At 40.4% G+C, this 24,314-nt stretch overlaps 1 protein-coding gene across 11 annotated transcripts in view; it reads left to right on the forward strand.

Annotated features, from left to right (window-relative positions):
* The window catches only part of sanbr (SANT and BTB domain regulator of CSR), a 730,291-nt gene that overhangs the window by 27,956 nt on the left and 678,021 nt on the right, over window positions 1-24,314 (forward strand). For 7 of the 11 annotated variants that reach the window (XM_087991419.1, XM_087991418.1, XM_087991417.1 and 4 more), the window contains exons 2-4: window positions 2,706-2,886; window positions 5,863-5,953; window positions 20,573-20,811. In XM_087991419.1, coding sequence (XP_087847545.1) covers window positions 2,727-2,886; window positions 5,863-5,953; window positions 20,573-20,811 — 490 coding nt within the window. In that variant the 5' untranslated portion in view covers window positions 2,706-2,726. The remainder of the gene's footprint in view (window positions 1-2,705; window positions 2,887-5,862; window positions 5,954-20,572; window positions 20,812-24,314) is intronic. The other 4 variants (XM_087991422.1, XM_087991423.1, XM_087991421.1 and 1 more) reach the window with 4 other exon arrangements.

The raw sequence follows: 24,314 nt of genomic DNA on the forward strand, positions 1-24,314 counted from the left end.
GCAGAAGACTTGCATGTTCCTTTTAATTCTATTCGCATATTCTCTCTTTGCCAGTCTTCTTTTCCTCTTCACTGCCTTCTCAATCAATTGTAATGATTGTTTTTTTTTGCTGGAATGTTTGCCTGACATGAATCATTTATCCTTCTTTTGTTTACATTTTCTATTTCTCTTGTCATCAAAGAATTCTGGCTTTGGTTCAAATGTGGGTTTTTGATCTTGTTGAATGTGCCTAACCTGTATCTGAAATTTCATCTCAAAATTCACCTATTGTTCTATTCCAGTTTTTGGGTTAGTCTTTCTTCCATTTTATCTTGATGACATCCTGTCCAGACACTTGGTCTATTTCAGTACTCAACACCAGATCCAGTAATTTCTCTTTTCTAGTTGAACCGAGAAGATGTGAACTCAGAAAGCCTGAACACATTTCATACATTCCCCCTCCTCCTTACCTTTCCTCTAATGCTCCCAATTGACATTCTGGCGACGCATATCTTCCAATAAAATCACATGATATTATAAATCTGTGATTACACTGCAGATCTGCTTCCCTATTTCTCACACTGATGGCTTAGATGATGCTCCCAATTTTGTGGTCATCCTTTTTCTGGGTCTTGACACTAACCAACTGAATTCTATCTTTGCCACCTGAAGTGCATTCTCTCTTCCTAACACAATTTCTTCTCAAATCAGTTCCTTTCTTGCTTTCCCTATCTTTCATAAGCACTTTGTATTATTGAATATAGAGTGCCAAGTCTGCAATATTTTTATGCCCTGCGTCTATTTTTTGCTACTGCATCATATTCTAACATGGTTTTCATGCTGTTAAGTCACCCATTTGCCACACTTTTTTTATTTGTGTATATGTTAATATCAGGGGTTTGGTCAGCTGGTCTGCAATGCAAAGTGATGTCAGCAGGATGGGTACAACTTCTGCACTGGCTGAGGTTACCATGAAGGACTCTCCATTTCAACCTCTACCCTCACATGGTATAGTGAAACCCAGGTCAAACCATAACCAGTCATCTGTATCTAATGAGAGAGCAACCTCATGGCCCAGTAGGACAATGGTGACTTTAAAACTTTTAAAAAATTAACTAGTAAGTATTTTGCATGAGAAATGTTAATGCTTGAATTATTTAAAATAGAGTAATCTATTGAATGAAGTACTTAAGATGAAATAGGAGGAGCAATGTTTTGAAACAGATTTTGAAACTATAAAGGAGGGACAGAATAAATAAAATGTTTCCAGTGTTGAGAGATCTAAAACAAGGGATGTAGATATAAATTAAAAATAGTAGATATAGGCAGACAGCATGCTAAACATTTTCAAGGTATTTTTCGATTGCTGTGGAAAACTGAAATTAATGAATGAAAGCTTTTAAAATAGCCAGGTGGTTGAAGTAAAGGTGGAAGTTGGAATAGGGCGGCCAATAAGCTTAGAATTATTTAGTAGTTAGTACAAAATAAAGTAAAAGATACATTTTATCAAAGGTTTTCATCTTTCAATCTGGGCATTTGCAAGGATATGACTTCAAGGAGAAAACCGGTGCTTATACTTCAAGGGAAGAGAGTGCTGATTGATTGGTAAGTGGACTCCAATCATTAGAGGTTTTGCCATGGAGAATGCAGCATTTAATGATGATTTGACAGTTAACTACAACATTTTATTTACATTTTAGACCAAGCAGGTTGTATCTGATTGGTCAGAGTACTGATTAGGCTGCCGCCTACTTTGTTGAGTTGAAACAGAAGCAGGGCATCTTCATGTTCTTTCTGTGTAATGAACAGGACCCTGTGTATTAATGTATGGAACTTCCAGTAAATGCAAGAGTGTCATAGTGCAAGCCCAACTGACAGTTTGAAGATTTGTCAAAATAATTCTTTGTACAGTCAGGATTATCCAAAGGAATAATATGGTATTTGAATTTCTGTGCCTGCAGGTGTAATGCTGTGTATGTAGACTATAAGTCACAAAGTCTGATAGATTGTATCAATGCAGCTATATATAACAAGCAAGGTACTGACCAAATCCAATCCATCCACGTTTGCAAAACTCACAACAGTGTCCAATAATAGCTGTGATTCTCAAATGGACATCATGTGTTAGTTAAATAATCCCGAGTGTCCAAATCATTATGCTGATAACCAAGGTAGGAATTTTCAGTCCGGCTAATATTGTAATGTGGTGCAATTGTATATCCTGGAAACTCCATAATGTTGATATATAGGATCCTATTCTCTGCAGACAGCAAGAACACGTACACACTGCGCCTATTTCAACTCAACAAAAATAGGTGATATCCATTTGCTGGTTCATTTCTCAGAGCAGTATCCTGACCAGAGTAACAGTCATCAGAGTAAATCTGCCTTATTTAATGAAATGTAATTATTAAATTTAAAAATGCATGGTGAATAACTGTCATCATTAATCAGAACATTCTCCATAATAGTGCCTCTACCAGAGTCTACTTGACAGTCTGTCAGCATTTTCCTTCCATGCAGTATAAACACTGGCTTTGCTTTTGAATTTGTATTCAATTAGTAAAATTATTCATATGGTTGGGCAAATAGTTGATTACTTATTGCAATTTCGCTTCAATAATCAAATTTAAAATTATTGGGTATTTTTTAGAACAGGAATTGTGATCCGAAGGGACTTGAATATTATAACTTACTATTAAAGCTGAGCTTTAAATTACTTGCAGTGTGCCAAGAGATTTGAAGAAATGAGAAACAATGGAACCATGCCCCATATTTGTGATGAAAACAAGTGTGAAGGCAGTCCCTCTAAATCGCTAGCAACATATATTAAATCAACACTACTGGATCATGAAGATGATGAAAAATCTAGATTATCTGTGGTGCAGAATTGCATTTCCACACCAGGTCAGTTACGTCTACTCAGTGTTTAAATCTTTATAACAGAAGTCTCATATATTTGTTATGAATTGATTCTTAAAATGTGTTATTGTAGACCAAAAGAACTACATAAGTTCTACAGGTTGCAACTAATCAAAACTTTTTATTTGGAAATCGTGAGTTACAAGTTTATTTCAATGTCCTGTCTTGCTGAATACTTCTCAGGAAGCTGTATTGTTGCATGTGACTTGCTGAGTAATGCTCAACACTAAGTCACACAAAATTACAAGTTGCAAAGGGAATCTGTTTGACTTATATCCCTTTTAGATTTCTGAAAGGGCTGTCCAGTTAGTCCCACTCTTTTGCTGTGAAGACATTGGAGCAGAATTAGCCATTTGGCCCATTGCATTTACTCTGCTGTTGATGGCTGATATGTTTCTCAATCCCATTTTCCTACCTTCTACCTGTAACCTTTGATTCCTCTTATAATCAAGAACCTATCTATCACTATCCAAAATACACTCAATGACCTAGCCTCCGCAGCCTCTGTGCCAATGCGTTCCACAGATTCACCACCCCCAGCTGAAGAAATGCTTCCTTATCTCCATTCTAAAGGGTTGTCAGTTCACTCTGTGACTGTGCCCTTGGGTCCTAGTCTCTTCTAGTAGAAACATCTTCTCCACGTCCACTCTATCCAAACCTCTCAGTATTCTCTAAGTTTCAATTAAATATCCCTTTCATCCTTCGAAACTCCATCGAATACAGACCCAGAGTCTTTAACCACTCCTTATCTGACAAGCCCCTCATTCCCATGATCGTTCTTGTGAACACCTCTGGACTCCTCCAATGTAGCACATCCTTCCTTAGGTACAGGGCCCAAAACTGCTCACAATATTCCAAATGTAGTCTGATCAGAGCCTTAGACACCCCCCTTTGCCTTGCAAATTTCACTTTTCCAAGTATATATCTGGTTCTTTTTTGGATGTTACTTCTAACTTAGCTTTCAGCACTCTTTCACATAGTGCATTCCACCTTCTAACAATTTGTTATGTTGAAAGAGAATTCTGATCTCTCTTTTTGCCAAATTTTGTCTTCTAGTTGTGTTCACGTCAGTTGACCAGTTTTCCTCCATCTACCCTATCAAAATCCCACACAACTTTGAATACCCTTCTTGAATCTCTCCTTAGTGTCTCTATTCCGCTACATTTAATTTGGGTACTATTCATTAACTGGCAACATGACAATAGTTATTAATGCATTAATTTGAAGACTTGTAACTGTTCCAGTACTGCTTCCAAGATGACTTGGCAGTTACTCAGGCAACTGAATGATGTGTAAATTAGTGACATTTTAACTTCCATTTTTAGAGGACTGTCCACACAATATTACACATTTGTGAAAGGCGGTATTAATTACCTAAAAGAAATTGTTACACCATTATGGAAAGCTACTTACCATATAAAACAGAAATAATGTGATAAAATGTTAACAAAAGCAGAATTAAGCACTTAGAATAGAGATACTTGGAGATTGTCGTCTTGTTACACTAAATTATCTTTCAATTTCAACATTTTCAGCACTTATAATTCCCACATTTTGTTTTGTTTGTTGTGGAGTAAAGCCCACATCTGCCAATGCAGACAAGCACTGATCATGCCCTGTTTTGTGGGAATAGGACCATTGAAATGACCAAAGGAGCTGCATGTGTTTAGAAGGTTGTCATAGCTACTCTGCAGAAAAGAGGTGCAACAAGGGTCCACTTGAGAGTTCTTTGATGCAGCCCACTCAGAATACACTTCAGCTGTTAAGTAATTCACTCAGAACTCTTATAGTCCCAATTGCTGTCATTTGTTAGATTCTAATACAGACAATCAACCCTTTGTAAGGAATTTTCAGAACGTTTATTAAGTTTGTTAAGAAGCAGCAGTTTAGATTTGGTACATTAGATGATAAAAAGTATATGATCCATGACAATTGAGGATGGTTCACTGATAAATACAAGTCCAAAATGAGCTCCTGTTATAGAATCTGTCAATCATTAAAATTGTGACAGCAGTAGCCTGTTTTCTAGCTAAAGGTTTAAAGAACTCTTCCATCTGAAAATAGCTGATTGACAATGGTTGCTCCTTACAAGGACTGCCTGATCACTTATTGTCTAACACCTATTGCTGGAGCTGGCAGTTTATGCTGTATCAATCACCCATGTGAATCCTTCTACCCAATAAACACTGGACGACTACGCTCAACATAAAGAAACTGTTCCATTCTTTCCCACCTTCATCTGAAGGTTAGTTTTGATTTGTTTTGGGAAAGAAACTTTGATTTTCTTAAATACTGCATTTATAATAGGATAAATATAGCACAATATAGTTCTGTAGTTCTTTGATATCAACTTAAGAAACACTGTGGCCTTAGTAGTTTTTTGAGAAAGCAATAAATGCTATGACAGAAGCTAAATGAAATCTCATTCCACATAGGAAATGCTTAAAAAAAAGGATCAGTTTCAAGGGACCCCAACATCTTTCCATCACACTTCACAATACCTACACCAGATACATGCCCATGATTTGAAGAAGGCCTGGAAGTCAAAATATTCTTTTCAGCCCCCAGCGCAATTTAAGGACTTGTAAATTGATTGGAAATTCTGACATGAAGAGATCCATCATAAATACTGATGCAACATTCCATAGAGCAGTAATGGGGGAAAAATAATCTTCCATCCCATCTCCCAGATGAAACTTAGGATTTGCGTCTCAACTTTGCTCACTCTACCATGTTGTATGAACCTGCCCTTTATTCTATGTAGTCACAGCCAAATTGTTAGTGTTGAGTACAGTAATAGTTAAATTGGAAAGGCACATGGATGGCTTGAATTACATTTTGTGTTTCAAATGTTAAAGGGTAAAATTGATTGAATAATGCATTTGACTTTTTGATCAGTACAATATAGTTCGGCTGCCTTGAGTCTGTAATGTCTAGTTTTAATACTGTTCAATATTCAAGGACGGACTGCAATATCTTCAGGAAGAAATTGCACTCTAAAAGAAAATGGTGCAACTGATAAAGATGAAGACAAACTGGATGAAAGCCAAGGGTGGGTAATAATGATATGTATCTATTTCTGTAAAGGGCTATAATTGGACCTTTTCATGTTATCCTGATGAGTATACTTGTTTTACGAAATTCTTTACTGGAACATAAAAATGGCGTATTTTTGAACTGAGTGGATAGATTTAGATGAGCCAGATCCTGGTTGTGGTAGGTAAAGTGTGCAAACATGTAAGCTATTACAATGATTTAAAAACAAATATTAATCATCTGACAGCATTTTGAAAGGCTTAAAGTTAAGACACTTCGGAATTCCATGATTCAATTTAATTACTCAGTGCCTTCCTATTAATGTAACAAAATGTCTCATGGCATATTACAGGGCAAATTGGTAGAGAAATTAGTGGCAATAACTGAGATACAGTAGAAATTTTGGAAGAAATGTAGTGTTGTAAAGATATTCATGAAGAGAATCTGAGTCTTGAAGCCTGGAGGATATTGTTAAGACAAGCATGTTTTCTTCCAGACTGTGAAGATTGTGAGCTTTGGTATATAGTTGCCGAATATCCACTGTGTCCCTGGAACTATGGTGTGGTGGGATTTTGCAAGCTGGGTGTTGAAATTGCTACTGCTGGGAGACTGGGAAGAAATGGTGGATGACCAGAATATGAGTGAGCTTTGGGATAGCTTACAAACTCTGGACTCCTAAATTAGTTTCGAGTTTTCATTGCATAGAGCTGAGGAGGTTGGCAAGGAGAATGTTGGACAAATAAGATCCATGTTAGCACTTATGCTCACAGTGCAAACAGTAGGCATAAGTTGACATAAGAACAGTTTATTCACTTGTGATGCCTTGTGTTACAGGGAACCCCACATTCTGAAAACTTTGTACTTGTGCAGGTGGTGCCTCCTTTCCACAAAGAAGATAATAAAGTCATTGCCATTTCCAAATATTATGTCATTTATTTTAATATATGTGTGCACTGTTTTGGTGCAAAAAGAAATACTACACAAAAGCTTCGTACTGTGGTTATATTTATGACATGGTTCAGACTTTGTCCTGTTTCAGCAATTGTCAAGATTACTTTACAGCAAATGATGCAGCAATAATGTCCTCCTTTGTGGGGCAGATGATGCAGACTGTCTTGTTTAGGAGATGTGATGGGAGCTACAAATGTGAGACTTGAGGCAATAGTGGTGCAGACAAAACATCTCTGATGTTACAACTGCATTGGTTGGTTATGTATGAACTGCTCTTCCACATGAACACAGTCATGACCTTTGAACCCAAAAGATGTATTCAGTGGTATCAACTTACAACTTAAGTGACAGCCACAACTGAAGAATGAAAGCAAGCACATTAAGATCCCAGAAAATGTCTTCATGGTGCACAGCTCAAAGTTACCACCTTTAGTTCTAGAGTTTGGTGAAACTAGGGAGGTAGGACACAAGTTTAGTTGAGCTGAGAAAAATGCAATTGACTGCACTCCTGGTGTCTGCCCACAGTGGGAATCTGAGGGTAGGGATAGGAATGGGATCATTTAGACCTGACACATTGGATGAGTGGCAGTGAGGACTTCCCTTGTTACTAATTTTTTTAATCGAATGTTTGACGTCGGTGGTGGGCAAGTTGTTGGAGGGAATCCTGAGTGTCAGGATGTACATGTATTTGGAAAGGCAAGGACTAACTAGGGACAGTCAACATGGCTTTGTGTGTGGGAAATCATATCTCACAAACTTGATTGAGTTTTTTGAAGAAGTAACAAAGAGGATTGATGAGGGTAGAGCAGTAGATGAGATCTATATGGACTTCAGTAAGGTGTTTGACAAGGTTCCCCATGGGAGACTGATTAGCAAGGTTAGATCTCACGGAATACAGGGAGAACCAACAATTTGGATACAGAACTGGCTCAAAGGTAGAAGACAGAGGGTGGTGGTGGAAAGTTGTTTTTCAGACTGGAGGCCTGTGACCAGTGGAGTGCCACAAGGATCAGTGCTGGGTCCTCTACTTTTTGTCAATTACATAAATAATTTGGATGCGTGCATAAGAGGTACAGTTAGTAAGTTTGCAGATGACACCAAAATTGGAGGTGTAGTGGACAGCAAAGAGGATTATTTCAGTTCAAAGTTTGTGCGAAGATTTGTAGCTCGGGTGCTCGTTGCTGTGGTTCTGTTCGCTGAGCTGGAAGTTTTTGTTGCAAACGTTTCGTCCCCTGGCTTGGCGACATCATCAGTGCTTGGGAGCCTCCTGCGAAGCGCTTCTTTGATGTTTCCTCCGGTGTTTATAGTGGTCTGTCCCTGCCGCTTCCGGTTGTCAGTTTCAGCTGTCCGCTGTAGTGGTTGGTATATTGGGTCCAGGTCGATGTGTTTGTTGATGGAGTTTGTGGATGAATGCCATGCCTCTCGGAATTCCCTGGCTGTTCTCTGTCTGGCTTGCCCTATGATGGTAGTGTTGTCCCAGTCGAATTCACGTTGCTTGTTGTCTGCGTGTGTGGCTACTAAGGATAGCTGGTCGTGTCGTTTCGTGGCTAGTTGATGTTCATGTATGTGGATTGTTAGCTGTCTTCCTGTTTGTCCTATATAGTGTTTTGTGCAGTCCTTGCATGGTATTTTGTACACTACATTAGTTTTGCTCATGTTGGGTATCGGGTCCTTCGTTCTGGTGAGTTGATGTCTGAGCGTGGCTGTTGGTTTGTGTGCCGTTATGAGTCCTAGGGGTCGCAGTATTCTGGTTATTTCAGATTACAACAGGATCTTGACCAGATGGGCCAATGGGTGGAGAAGTGGCAGATGGAGTTTAAATCAGATAAATGCGAGGTGCTGCATTTTGAGAAAGCAAATCTTAGCAGGACTTTTATACTTAATGGTAAAGTCCTAGGGAGTGTTGCTGAACAAAGAGACCTTGGAGTGCAGGTTCATAGCTCCTTGAAAGTGGAGTCACAGGTGGATAGGATAATGAAGAAGGCGTTTGGTATGCTTTCCTTTATTGGTCAGAGTATTGAGTACAGGAGTTGGGAGGTCATGTTGCAGCTGTACAGGACATTGGTTAGGTCACTGTTGGAATATTGCATGCAATTCTGGTCTCCTTCCTACTGGAAAGATGTTGTGAAACTTGAAAGGGTTCAGAAAAGATTTACAAGGATGCTGCCAGGGTTGGAGGATTTGAGCTACAGGGAGAGGCTGAACAGGCTGAGGCTGTTTTCCCTGGAGCGTTGGAGGCTAAGACTTTATAGAGGTTTACAAAATTATGAGGGGCATGGATAGGGTAAATAGGTACAGTCTTTTCCCTGGGGTGAGGGAGTCCAGAACTAGAGGGCATAGGTTTAGGGTGAGAGGGGAAAGATATAAAAGAGACCTATGGGGCAACTTTTTAATGCAGTGGGTGGTACGTGTATGGAATGAGCTGCCAGAGGAAGTGGTGGAGGCTGGTACAATAGCAACATTTAAGAGGCATTTGGATAGGTATATGAATAGGAAGGGTTTGGAGAGATATGGGTCAGGTACTGGCAGGTGAGACTAGATTGGGTTGGAATATCTGGTCGGCATGGATGGATTGGACTGAAGACAAAAGTGAGGACTGCAGATGCTGGAAACCAGAGTTTAGATCAAAGTGGTGCTGGAAAAGCACAGCAGGTTAGGCAGCATCCGAGGAGCAGGAAAATCGACGCAAAAGCCCTTCATCAGGAATAGAGGGGTCTGTTTCCATGCTGTACATGTCTATGACTCTATTACTCTAACTGACTGTTGAAAGTTTATCTGTTTTCGCATTCTGACTTGTGTTTTCCCTCTCATCAGCACAATATTAACATCTAACTAATAATAAAACATAAGATAAATATAGGATTATTAAAAATTGATCTTTTAAAAAGTAAGCCAAGTGACATTAATGAGTTAATATACCTTTTGTTTTAACTTTTCAGAATATGAGATTCAGAAGCAACTTGAGATACGGCAGTAATTGGTTTAACTTGGTAACTTGTCCTTCTTTACCACAATTGCCACCACTGTCATAAATATAAAATTACACAAATTTAACTTTTGCATTTTGTCCCCAGCATTTTGCAAAATAATTTTGGAAAAACTGCCAAGTAAAATTTTAAGTTTACTCAAAAATTCCAGTTAAATGGTGCAGATGCATCTGGAAAATAGTACACTTTCCATATGCTCCGGCTTCAAGATCATGCTTTAGATAATAGTTGCACTATGAGAAGAACTATTAATCATTGATCGATATCTTTGGAGCTTCAGAAATCTTTAAGTAATACCGTAAAACTGACAAAATACATATAAGAAATAATTGTTGAAAGTAATTTAAGTTACAGCATTTTTCCATGCCAGTGTTTTTATAAATTGTACCCTGTTTAATTTCTTAAAGGTAAAATGTCAGCATATGCAAAGCCTAAATGAATGTTATAACAAAGAGACATATGTTGAAGATTACCTGTGATAGCTTAACAGCATTCTAGTTTTAGCAGAACTTTGCTTACATTTGACTCCATGTCTTTTACTTTTCTGAGCTGTGTAGGTGCATATCATGGAACCTAGGATCCCATGTTTAAAATGTAAACCTATGTTCCTAAATGTTTGAATGCTATTTTAGCTGTATATACATTAGATCTTGTTGGTCACATATCTGTGGCAATAATGCTAATATAATGATTTTGAAAGCTTCAGGTTCATGGTGTTTTAAATAAGATAACCTACCTAATTGTTTAAAAAAAACATAAATGAAGCTTGGGCTTCAATCATCAGGTTGTCAGGTCTACCAGCTGAATGTACACTGTAGCTAAAATATGAACATCTTTCTTGCCACCACCAAAGCCCCCGCCCTCTGCCTTCCCCAGTCTAATTGTTACTTATAAGACCATAAGATATAGGAGCAGAATTAGCCATTTGGCCCTTTGAGTCTGCACTGCCATTCAATCATGACTGATATGTTTCTCAACCCCATCCTCTTGCCTTCTCCCTGTACCACTTGATCCCCTTACCAATCAAGACCTTATCTATCTCTGCCTTAAATACACTCAATAACTTGGCCTCCATAGCCCTCTGCTGCAATGAATTCCCCAGATTAACCACCCTCTGATGAAGAAATTCCCCTTTATCTCCATTCTGTTGGATGGTCCCTGCAGTTTGTAGCTGTGCCCTCAGGTTTGAGTCTGTTCTGCTTGTGGAAATGTCTTCCCCACATTCACCCTATCCCAGCCTCTCACTATTCTGTAAGCTACAATTGAATCCCTCTTCATCATTTTAAACTCCAAGTACAGAACCAAAGTCTTCAACCACTTCTCATATGATTAGCCCTTTATCCCAGAATCATTCTTGCAAACCTTGCCTGGACCTCTTCCAAGGCCAGCACATCCTTTCATTGATATGGAGCACTACACTGCTCACAATATTCAAAATACGGTCTGACCAGAATCTTATACAGCCTCAGCAATATATCGCTTCTCTTGTATCCTAGTCATAGTAATGTACAGCACGGAAACAGACCCTTTGGTCCAACTCGTCCATGCTGACCAGATATCCCACCCCAATCTAGTCCACCTGTCAGCACCCGCCCCATATCCCCCCTAAGGCTTCCTACTCATATACTCATCCAGATGGCTTTTAAATGTTGCAATTATACTAGCCTCCACCACTTCCTCTGGCAGCCCATTCCACACGCGCAGCACCCTCTGCGTAAAAAAGCTGCCCCTTAAGTCTCTTTTATATCTTTCCTCTCTCACCTAAACCTATGCCCTCTAGTTCTGGACTGCCCCACCCCAGAGAAAAGACCTTGTCTATTTACCCTATCCATGCCCCTCATGATTTTATAAACGTCTATAAGGTCACCCCTCAGCCTTCCTCCAGCTCTCCAGGGAAAACAGCCCCAGCCTATTCAACCTCTCCCTATAGCTTAAATCTTGCAACCCTGGCAACATCCTAGTAAATCTTTTCTGAACCTTTTCAAGTTTCACGATATCCTTCTGATAGGAAGGAGACCGGAATTGCATGCAATATTCCAAAAGTGGCCTAACTAATGTCCTGTAAAACCGCAACATGACCTCCCAACTCCTGTACTCAATACTCTGACCAATAAAGGAAAGCATACCAAACACCTTCTTCACTATCCTATCTATCTGCGACTCCACTTTCAAGGAGCTATGAACCTGTACTCCAAGGTCTCTTTGTTCAGCAACACTCCCTGGGACCATACCATTAAGTGTATAAGTCCTGCTAAGATTTGCTTTCACAAAATGCAGCACCTCGCATTTATCTCCATCTGCCCATCTGATCAAGATCCCATTGAAATCTGAGGTAACCTTCTTCGCTATCCGCTACACCTCCAACTTTGGTGTCATCTGCAAACTTACTAACTATATCTCCTATGTTCATGTCCCAGTCATTTATATAAATGACAAAAAGTAGTGGACCCAGCACTGATCCTTGTGGCACTCCACTGGCCACAGGCCTCCAGTCTGAAAAAACTCCCTCTACCATCACCCTCTGTCTTCTACCTTTTTGAGCTAAATAGCTTCTGTACCCAAATAGCGAGTTCTCCCTGTATTCAATGAGATCTAACCTTGCTGACCAATCTCCCATTAGGAACCTTGTCGAACGCCTTACTGAAGTCCATATAAATCATGTCTACTGCTCTGCCCTCATCGATCCTCTTTGCTACTTCTTCAAAAAACTCAATCAAGTTTGTGAGATATGATTTCCCACGCACAAAGCCATGTTGACTTTGCCTTTCCAAATACATGTACATTCTGTCCCTCAGGATTCCCTCCAACAACTTGCTCACCACCAACGTCAGGCTCACCAGTCTATAGTTCCCTGGCTTGTCTTTACCACCTTTCTTAAACAGCGGCACCACATTAGCCAACCTCCAGTCTTCTGACACCTCACCTGTGGCTATCGATGATACAAATATCTCAGCAAGAGGCCCAACAATCACTTCCCTAGCTTCGCATAGAGTTCTAGGGTACACCTGGGGATTTATCCACTTTTATGCACTTCAAGACATCCAGTACTTTCTCCACTGGAATATAGACATTTTTCATGATGTCACCATGTATTTCCCAAATTCTATGTCTTCCAGGTCCTTTTCCACAGTAAACACTGATGCAAAATACTCATTTAGTATCTCCCCCATTTCCTGCGATTCCACACAAAGGCTGCCTTGCTGATCTTTGAGGGGTCCTGTTCTCTCCCAAGTTACCCTTTTGTTTTTAATGTATTTGCAAAAACCCTTTGGATTCTCCTTAAACCTATTTGCCAAACCTATCTCATGTACCCTTTTTGCAGCTGCTAGTCCTGTCCATCGCTGAGGCACATTTCAGTAATAGCTATGATATCCCAGTCCCATGTTCCTAACCGTGCCCTGAGTTAATCTGCCTTCCATGTTAGGCCTGTTGTATCGAAATAAATGCAGTTTAATTTATCAATCCTACCTTGTTCTCAGCTTTGTCCCTGCCTGCCATGACTGTTTGACTTGCTTCTTTTCTCAATTGTACCAGTCTCAGATTGATCTCTTTCCTCTCTATTTCCTTCTTGTACAGGTCACTTCTACCCCAGAAGAGATTCCAGTGATCCAAAAATGTGAATCCTTCTCCCATTCACCAGTTCCTCAACCATGCATTCATTTGCTCTATCCTCTTATTTCTACCCTCACTAGCTCGTAGCACCGGAAGTAATCCAGATATTAATACTCTTGAGGACCTCCTTTTTAAATTCCTGTCTAACTCTCTTTTCTCCCTTCAGAATCTCATCATTTTCCCCTCCTATATCATTGGTTCCAATGTGTACAATGACATCCTGCTGGCCCCTCTCCTCCTTGAGATTATTCTGCACCCTCTTTGAGATATCCTTGATCCTGGCACCAGAAGGCAACACACCATTCTCATTTTTCACATAAAGTCCACCTTGCTGATCTTTGAGGGGTCCTATTCTCTCCCAAGTTACCCCTTTGTCCTTAATGTATTTGCCAAAACCCTTTGGATTCTCCTTAAACCTATTTGCCAAAGCTATCTCATGTACTCTTTTTGCAGCTGCCAGTCCTGTCCATCTCTGAGGCACATTTCAGTAATAGCTATGATATCCCAGTCCCATGTTCCTAACCGTACCGAGTTCATCTGCCTTCCATGTTCGGCCTCCTGTATCGAAATAAATGCAGTTATCAGTCCGACCTTGAAAATATTCTGCACCCTCTTTGAGATATCCTTGATCCTGGCACCAGAGAGGCAACACACCATTCTGATTTTTCACTGCTGGCCACAGACACGTCTGTCTGTGCCTAACACAATCGATCTCTTGGAACCCGACCCTCATTGCATTAGAACCAGTCTCGATACCAGAAATGTGGCTGTTGGTGCTACATTCCCCTGAGAATCCACCAACCCGTACATTTTCCAAAACAGCATACTTATGTGAAATGGGGATAGCTACAGAAGACTCCTACACTACCTGCCTACCTCTCTTGCCTTTTTTCCTGGCATTAACCCACCTATGTGACTGTATCTGCAGCTTTCCTCCCTTCCTATAACTGTCATCTATCACACCCCCTAGCTCTTGTAAGTTCCTCATTGCCTCTAAGTGTCGCTCCAAGTGATCCATTCGATCTGATACCAAATGCAAGCAACGGCATTTATTGTAGATATAATCCTCAGTAACCCATAAACTCTTCCTAAACTCCCACATCCGACAAGAAGAGTACATCACTCTACTTTGCTTCTTCCAGTCTGCAGACCCAGCAAATAGCACAATCTTATTCCTCTACAAAATACTGCTCTAGGCTAGCTTAATACTTATGGCTTATATTTTTAAGTTTAATCAAGAGACATATCTCAATAAAACATATAATCAAGAAAGAACCCACTCTACTCACTACTGCAGACTTACAGCAAGGCTACACTTAAAGCTATTCAATTTATGTGCAGTGATCTCTCCCAAACAGGTTCATTCAAGATTAGTTGTGAATTTCACTGTTTGTTAATTTTCCTAGACTCACTCCAATGTTCAGAAATACATGAATTCAACAGCAAAGGCAGTAACTGCGCAGGTTCACTGCTGTGTCAGTTCGCAGTGTGGATTTCTTTTTCTTTCTCTCTCTCTCTCACTCTCTCTCTCACTCTCTCTCTCTCACACTCTCTCTCTCACACTCTCTCTCACACTCTCTCTCACACTCTCTCTCACACTCTCTCTCACACTCTCTCTCACACTCTCTCTCACACTCTCTCTCTCACTCTCTCTCTCACTCTCTCTCTCACTCTCTCTCTCACTCTCTCTCTCACTCTCTCTCTCTCTCTCACACTCTCTCTCTCTCTCTCCTGCACAGGCTATGTGCTCCCTTTGTCTCTTCCTCTCCCTTTTAAAAGTGCCATTGTTTTGACCTTTCTCCCAAGTTCCAAAACAGTACAACAGCATATAAAACAGTAATTGTTGATCCTGGAATTCGAGGAAATCTCCTCCAACACCTAAAATAGCTCAAAAAAAAGAGCAGCCCATTACAGCCAGAAATTGTTACCAGGGAAGTGGCGTTTTTGATAAGGGATGGCATTACAGCTGTACTGAGGGAGGATATTCCCAGGAATACATCTAGGGAAGTTATTTGGGTGGGAGAAAGTGAGGACTGCAGATGCTCGATTACCAGAGTTGAAAAATGTGGTGCTGGAAAAACACAACAGGCCAAGCAGCATCCAAGGAGCAAGAGAATCAACGTTTTGTGCAGAAGCCCTTCAGGAATGCTTTTGTTTCGGGCATAAGCCCTTCTTCAGGAATGAGGCTGGTGTGCCAAGCGGGCTGAGATAAAAGGTAGGGTAGAGGGAATTTGGGGGAGGGCCGCTGGGAATACAATAGGTGGAAGGAGGTTAAGGTGAGGGTGATAGGCCAGAGAGGGGGTGGGGGCGGAGAGGTCGGGAAGAAGATTGCAGGTCAAGAAGGCGGTGCTTAATCCGAGGGTTGGGACTGAGATAAGGTGGGGGGAGGGGAAATGAGGAAGCTGGAGAAATCTACATTCATCCCTTGTGGTTGGAGGGTTCCTCGGCGAAAGATGAGGCGCTCGTCCTCCAGGCGTCATATGGCCAGGGTCTGGTGATGGAGGAGGCCAAGGACCTGCATGTCATTGACGGAGTGGGAGGGGGAGTTAAAGTGTTCAGCCACGGGGCGGTTTGGTTGGTTGGTGCGGGTGTCCCAGAGGTGTTCCCTGAAACGTTCCGCAAGTAGGCGGCCTGTCTGCCCAATGTAGAGGAGACCACATCAGGTGCAGCGGATGCAGTAAATGATGTGTATGGAGGTCTTGGAGGGAGGTGAGGGGGGATGAGTGGGCGCAGGTTTTGCACTTCTTGCGGTTGCAGGGGAAGGTGCTGGGAGTGGAGGTTGGGTTGGTGTGGGGTGTGGACCTGACGAGGGAGTCACGGAGGGAGTGGTCTCTCCTGAATGCTGATAAGGGTGGAGAGGGAAATATATCCCTGGTGGTGGGTTCTCTCTGGAGGTGGTGGAAATGACGGAAGATGATACGATGTATCCGGAGGTTGGTGGGTGGAAGGTGAGGACCAGTGGGGTTCTGTCCTGGTTGCGATTGGAGGGGCGGGTTCAAGGGCGAAGGTGCGGGAAGTGGAGGAGATGCAGTGGAAGGTGTCGTCAACCACTTCTGAGGGGAAATTGCGGACTTTGAAGAAGGAGGCCATTTGAATTGTTCGGTAGTGGAATTGGTCCTCCTGGGAGCAGATGCGAAGGAGGCGGAGGAATTGGGAATATGGGATGGCGTTTTTACAGGGGGCAGGGTGGGAGGAGGTGTAATCTAGGTAGCTTTGGGAGTCGGTCGGTTTGTAGTAAATGTCTGTGTTGAATTGGTCGCCCGAGATAGAAGTTATTTGGGTGGAACTGAGAAATAATAAAGGGATAATCACCTTATTGGGATTATAGACCCCCTAACAGGAAATTGAGAAACAAATCTGTAAGGAGGTCTCAGTTATCTGTAAGAATAATAGGGTGGTTATGGTAGGGGATTTTAACTTAGACTGGGACTGCCATAGTGTTAAGGGTTTAGATGGAGAGGAATTTAAATACAAAAAAAATTTCTGATTTAGTGGATCACTCTGGTGGATGTACCTACTAGGGAAGGTGCAAAATGACCTACACTTGGGAAATAAAGCAGGGCAGGTGACTGATGTGGCAGTGAGGGAGCACTTTGGTGCAGCGACCATAATTCTATTAGTTTTAAAATAGTGATGGAAATGATAGACCAGATCTAAACGCTGAAGTTCTAAAACGGAGGAGGCTAATTTTGATGGTATTTGGCAAGAACTTTCAAAAGCTAATTGGGGGCAGATGTTCGCAGGTAAAGGATGGCTGGAAAATAGGAAGCCTTCAGAAATGAGATGACTAGAGTTCAGAGACAGCATATTCCAGTTAGGGTGAAAGAAAAGGCTAGTAGGTGTAGGGAAAGCTTGATGACTAGAGAAATTGAGCATTTGGTTAAGAAAAAAAAGGAAGCATATGCCAGGTATAGACAGGATAGATTGGGTGAATCTTTAATGAATGTTAACATTGCATTTGCCTTCCTAACTGCCAACCGAACCATGCCAACCTGAAGAGAATCCAGAACTAGGCCCGTTAAGTCCCTTTGTCTTTCTGATTTCCAAAGCCTTTCACCATTAGTAGAAAGTAAAGAGGTGTAGTCTATTTTCTAAAAGTGCATAACCTCACACTTTCCCACATTGTATTCCATCTACCACTTTGCCCACTTTACTAGCTTATCTAAGTCCTTCTGCAGCCACCCACTTCCTTAATGCTACCTGTCCCTCCACCTATCTTTGTCATCTGCAAACTTAGCAGCAATGTTCTCAGTTCCTTTGTCCAGATCGTTAGTATATAACATGAAAGATGTGCTCGCGACATGGACCCTTGTGGAATTCCACAAATCACCAGCTCCCATCCTAAAAAAGACCCCTTAATCACCACTCTCTGTCTTCTGCCCATTAACAAATCCTCTGTCCACACCAACACCTTGCCTCATGATATCTTATTTAGCAGCCTCCTCTGTGGCACCTTATCAATGCCTTCGATAAATCCAAATAGATCAAATCCATTGGCTTTCCTTTGTCTAAAGTGTTCATTACCTCCTCAAAGAATTCCAATGGATTTGTCAGGTATGACCTCCTCTTGACAATGCAGTGCTGAATTTGCCCTTTACTAGCACTTTCAAATACTCTGCAATCTCATTCGTAATAATGGACTCTAAATTCTTATCAATGACTGAGGTCAGGCTAACTGGCCTGTAGATTCCCGTGTTCTGACTCCCTCCCTTCTTAAACAAGGGTGTTAGATTAACCATTTTCCATTTCTCCGGGACACTTCCTGAAAGATCACTACCAATGCTTCTACAATCTCCTCAGCTGTCTCCTTCAGAACTATGGGTGTAGTCCATCTGGTCTGGGTGATATATCACTTGCAGACCTTTCAACTTCCCCAGCACCTTCTCCTTAATGATGACCACTCCACTCTCACCTTTGCCTTCTGATTCTCTTTAAATTCTGGTATGCTGCTGGTGTCTTCACTATGAACACTGATAAAAAGTATCTGTTCAGTTCTTACAGTTCACCATTACTATGTGTCCAGTCTCTTTTCCAGTGGTCCTATGTCCACTCTTGCCACTGTCTTAGCCTTTTTAGATACCTAAAAGATCTCTTGCAATTTAATGTTATTAGCTAGCTTACTCTTATATTTTAACTTCTCACCCCTTTTTTTTTTTTTAGTTGTCCTCTGCTTGTTTTTAAAGGCTTCCCTCCTAAGACTTCCCAATAATCTTCACCACATTGTCTTTACCACATCTTCGCTTCCCTTGTCAGCCATGGTTACCTCATTCTCCCCGTAGTATATTTCCTCTTCCATGAGATGAGTTACCCTCAGAAACTCCTGCCATTGCTTCTCCACTGTCTTCCCTCGATCATTGCCCCCCTAGGGATTCCTTCACCTTAATCTCTCTAATCAAGTCTGTCTCATTACATAATGCCAAATCTAGAAATGTCTTTTCCTAAGTGGGCCCTCCCACAAGCTGCTCTGAAAACCATCTCTTATACATTCCACAGATTTGTTTTCTTGAGACTTGCCACCAACTTGATTTTCCTAGTCAACTTGTTTATTGAAGTCCCCAATGATGATTGTGATAGTGTCTTTCTTACATGCTGTTTCTAACTACTGATTTATTTTGTTCTCCATATCTTGACTACTGTTAGGAAGCCTGTACATGACTCCCATCATGCTTTTTTTTTGCGATTCAACAACTCTACCCACACTGATTCTAGGCCTTCCACTTCTTCCACATGTCACTTGTTGCTATCGATTTAATTTAACTTCATTTCTTACAAAGAAGGTTCAGTTATTAATCAGTAGATTATTAATTATTTTTATTTTAGCCCTTAGCAACTCATATTCCCTCAGCAGAATCTCTCTTCATTCCACCTATGTCATTGGTCCCTACATAATCACAACAATTGATTCTTTTCCCTCCCAATCCAATTTCCTCTGCAGTCCAGATGAGATATCCTGAATCCAGGCTGCAGGCAGGCAACACAGCCTTTGGGACTCACAATCCTGTCTACTTCCCTGACTATACCATCCCCAAGTAGAATTACATTTCTTTTTCCTTCAGCCTCTGTACCACAGTGCTTTGGTCAGTTTACTCATCATCCCTACAGCCCCCACTTACATCCACACGGAGCAATAACCTCAAACCTGTTAGAGAAGCTCAACGGCTGAGGCTGTTTCAGAATTATCTCCTGGATACCTTTACCTGTCTTGCTCATAATAACACCCTCCTGTCCCTGCCCACGAACTGAATTCAAGGTAATTAACCTAAGAGGTGTGACTGTCTCCTGAAACAGTATCCCTTGCTGATACATTGCAGTATTCAAAGCTCAGACTGTAGCTCTGAGCAGAGTTCCTCAAGCAATCAACACTTATTTTGATGTGGTCAATACGAACCACAATGGGGTCCATCAGCTTCCACATCATGCAATTACAAAACATCGCCTGGCCCAGCATCTTTTTTTTTCAGTTTCTTATTCCTTAGATCTTTTTAAAAAAATTGTACTGGTGTTATATTTTGACATGTGTATGTATTTCCCCTATTAACCTCCAATCTCCAAATAACCTATAACAGATCGTCAAATTATTAGCTAACTCCAACCAATGAACCTATGGTGTATTACTGCTTTGTGTTGGACCCCTGATCCTGAGCTTCAATTTATCCGGTTAAAACAACCTAATAAATGATGAGCCAAAAAAAAACAAGCAAAAAGCACCTGTTCCCCTCGGTACCAAATGCCCAAATTGTCTCCAGAGTCCCTAAACTATATATTCACTCAAGCTATGATTCACTTTTGACGGAATATGTCATTCCTGTTTGTGTGAAGCTTACTGATCATGTGTTTTCACTATTGTTGATTTAAGAAATTAAGTCTGCACAGGTGAGTGGACTTGTGGTAGATGCAGAACTAGTGCTGCAAACTTATAAAAATGTGACAGTAAATAAGATGCAAAGCCCCTTAGGCAGTTCAGTTTCAATACTTAAGCTAATGCAAATCATGGTTCCTTTTCAATTACAGTTGTAAGCAGTTGAAAATGGGAACCATGTCTTTTTTATAGCCATTGTTTTAAGATGCTTTTATTTTCATAAAAGGCCCAACATGGTAATCCATGTTTGTGATGAATCCAAAAACCTGAAGCGTGATTTTGTTTGTCCTCGGAATCTACTAGTCAGTGAGATGAAGTACTTTGCTGAGTATCTATCTGTTGATGCACAACGCTGGCAGGAAGTAGACATATCGGTGCACTGTGATGTCCATATCTTTGCCTGGTTGATGAGCTATGTGAAGAGGAAACTAAAACATCAAGGACAAACTGAACAACCAGAATTAGGTAGGTTTTAGGGTTACGTATTGTTTAGAAAATGCTTATACAGTACAAATTTAGTTAATTTTACCTGAGCTAAATATTTGTCAGTGGCAATGTAATTATGCATATTCTTATCTTTTTCCTGTGATGTCATTACTTTATAAACCCCTCCCCCATAATTCCAAATCTCTTCAAAAAGTTATACATTTTTTTCTCATAAATAGTGCCTGCTTTAAATGCTTTTACAGCTCTTCATCCACACTGTTTTTCACTGTTACAAAACATTTAAAACAAAAAGCCTTAATTTAAACACTAATTAGGGTATATCACTTTTAAATGTTTTGTAATCAAGAACTGTGTTTGTATCTCATGATCTTTTTGCTTCATTTATTTTTCTTTGTCATGCTGTGTTGTATGCATATGTTGATAAGCAATACTGTCTTTTACCAGATTGACCATCATTCAGTTTTTATTTACTACTTATTGATCATAAACAAGGTTGTGTTTTAAATTACCCTATTGTTACATTAAAGGGGAAATGAGAAAGCTGAGTAGATTATAAATAATGCAATGAAGTTTAAATTTAACTCTTTTAAAAGTCAATCTAATCATTCGAATTAAGCCCCATAAATTCAAGTTGGTCTGGAATTACAATATACAGTGTATCTCAAATCTTAAGTGAAAAATTATATATCGAAGTGCAGCCGAACAGAATTGCATAATTCAACTGAATTAAGGCAGAACAAATTATGTTGTTATTGCAGACTTTCTGTCTTAAAGAATTTGAACAGCAACTGAGAGACAGTGAGTGTAAAAGAACAGCAGCTACTCTGGTCTGCATGGGAAATGTTTTATATAACCTTCTCTACTGGACAAAGAGAATCCTGGGGAAAGTTGATCAAAGAGGACAAATCTGCAGTAATTTGAGGACAATTGGAATAGAAGGGAAAGGAATCGCTGGTAGGCCGTACTGCTGAAAGTCAGTTCAAAAAGTTGAGGCAAATGTTTGGTTTTAGGATGTTAAAACAGTGAAACAGAGTTTGAACCCCTTGGAAACTGAGAGCAAGGGTAGACTGTTCTCTATAAAAACTGCAGTCCTGTGGAGTGCCTTGCTAGCTGTCTGCGTGATATGCTGAAGTCCTAAAAGTCACCAAGTTATCCTCAGTGCAGTGTATTCATTTTTCTTACACACAGGTGATTCTTGAGTTTCTCTGAGAGAGGCTTCTTCGTGATTACCTGTTTGAATCTCAAAACATTGTTATTCTTCTGGACCTTCTTGCTCTGAGTGTCTAGGGGTGATGGTTTGTTGTATTCAGCTTTGAAGTAATAAAACAACAGCCAATCCAACTGTTGTTGTTGTTGTTGCACCTGTCTTTGTTTGCAGTCATCTTATCTGTCCTTATGCCTGATGATTCTTAATTAGCTGTCAAAGCTTAGAGAATCCAAGACATTAAATTGAATTGAATTGAATTTATCATCACGTGTACCGAGGCACAATGAAAAGTTTTGCCTTGTGAGCAGTATAGGCAGATCACATAGTTAAATAGCATAGATAAGTAAATAATATGTAAACAGCAGCAAAAACAAAAACACAGGTACAGGCAAATGCTAAGAGTTTGTGATTCCATTCAGTATTCTAACAATAGTAGAGTAGAAACTGTTTCAAAACCAGCTAGTGCATGTGTTCAGGCTTCTGTACCGTCTCCCTGATCATAGAAGTTGTAGAAAAGCATTGCCAGAGTGGGACGGATCTTTGAGAATACTGGCGGTCTTTCCTTAACAATGTTCGATAGATTCTGTAGATGGGAAGTCGGCCTTTGTGCTTGTTCGGGCCAAGTTCACCACTCTCTGTAACCATTTCTGATCTTGAATGGTACAGTTACCATACCAGGTGGTGATACATCCAGACAGAATACTCTCAATGGTGCACCTATAAACATTGGCAAAGGTATTTACCATCATGCCAAATTTTCTCAGCTGCCTGAAGAAGATGTTGGGCCTTTGTAACCAGTACATCCACATGAAGAGTCCAAGAAAACTTGTTTTTGATGACCACTCCCAGGACCTTGACACTCTCCATTTGTTCCACCTCTGTGCTGTTAATGTGTAGAAGGGCATGAGTAACATCCTGCTAAAAGTCAACAATGAGTTCCTTGGTTTTGCGCACTTAATAAATTCTACATATCTTACTGTGATGAGTGACACTGAAAGCTATATTGGTGATCAAGAGTTCACTTTGGCACACATCTTTAACAAGAGGAAGCCATTGCTGTTTCAACCGCCAACCCTAATTTTTTTCAGTGCTCCCTTCCCATGCCTGATGATCTGCACAAACTCTTGCATTGAAGTGACCAAACATTTCTGACTTTGGTACAATTGGCAGCAATTAAGGCATGGAGGTCATTGTAGAATTTATCCTTGACTTAATTAGGTTGATCATGTTAGAAGATATGCAGTGATGAGAGTTGCTTGCCTCTTGTGATGCAGGGGAAGTTTAAGCACCATCACAATACCTTGAAAAGGCATGTCATCGTATTGATAGTTAATGACAGCAAAGCTTATACCATCGTTTTTTCTCATGTTCAAACCGAATGAATGTGTAATGTACAATAATTTCCTTGAGCTGACCATTCTCATGTATGCACATTTTGTTAGGGCTTTACTTTAGCCAGTTCCCTACCACCAAGAGCAGTTCTACTGCAATGGCCTATGAGAGGTGCAATCCATCCCTTACACTCCATATGCAATAGACTGCTCAGAATGTACAATATACTGACAGATAATAGTGTATTTACAGCTCATGCCATGAAATGATTTGCAACAATTTTGAGATTCTAGTAAATGAGATTTGGACATCAAGAAAGCATAATAGGTACATGAACATCATAACTTTATTTACTAAATTTGAGTTCATATTCTGAAATGTGTAATAGAGATTGCTTTTCCTAAATAGAAAAATTGGTCTAACTAGATGCCTTGTTTACTGTGTTATGCTACAGACATCATAAAGGGGAACAAGCCTTTGCTAAGTCGTTTGTGACCCACTCCAAGCAGTGTTGACAAGTGGAGATTAAGATATATTCTCTGATTGTTTGATTGACATCAAGGGGGTATTAGCATCTGGATAGGTTAACACCTGCCATGCTAGTAGTGTGTCTGTTTCTGAGGTTAGAGAGATTTTGGTCCCATTGAGTGGAAGCTATGATTTAGTCTCTCAATTTTAGTTTGATGTTCCCTGGAATTCCTTAAAACTGTTGATTTGTAAAGATTGAACAGGATTGTTTAATCTGATTGAATTCTGCTACTAGAATGTCCCTCAGAGTTAAATAACATTGAGGAATGCAGTTGCAAACCATCTTAAGAACTCTTCTGAGTAATTGCACAGGAATCTCATGGGTTAGCACCTGCCCTAGGGAGAACAACATGATCAGACACCATGGAAAGGCTCTGCATTTCTCAATATAACCACTATCAGTGGCTGTCACCCCAGAGATTTAAGCTTGATGTAAATCCAAATCAAATTAATG

This window comes from Chiloscyllium plagiosum, unplaced genomic scaffold (genome assembly GCF_037043375.1).
Source record: "Chiloscyllium plagiosum isolate Xiang-an unplaced genomic scaffold, Cpla_swu_hap1 HiC_scaffold_10, whole genome shotgun sequence".
Taxonomy (NCBI): domain Eukaryota; kingdom Metazoa; phylum Chordata; class Chondrichthyes; order Orectolobiformes; family Hemiscylliidae; genus Chiloscyllium; species Chiloscyllium plagiosum.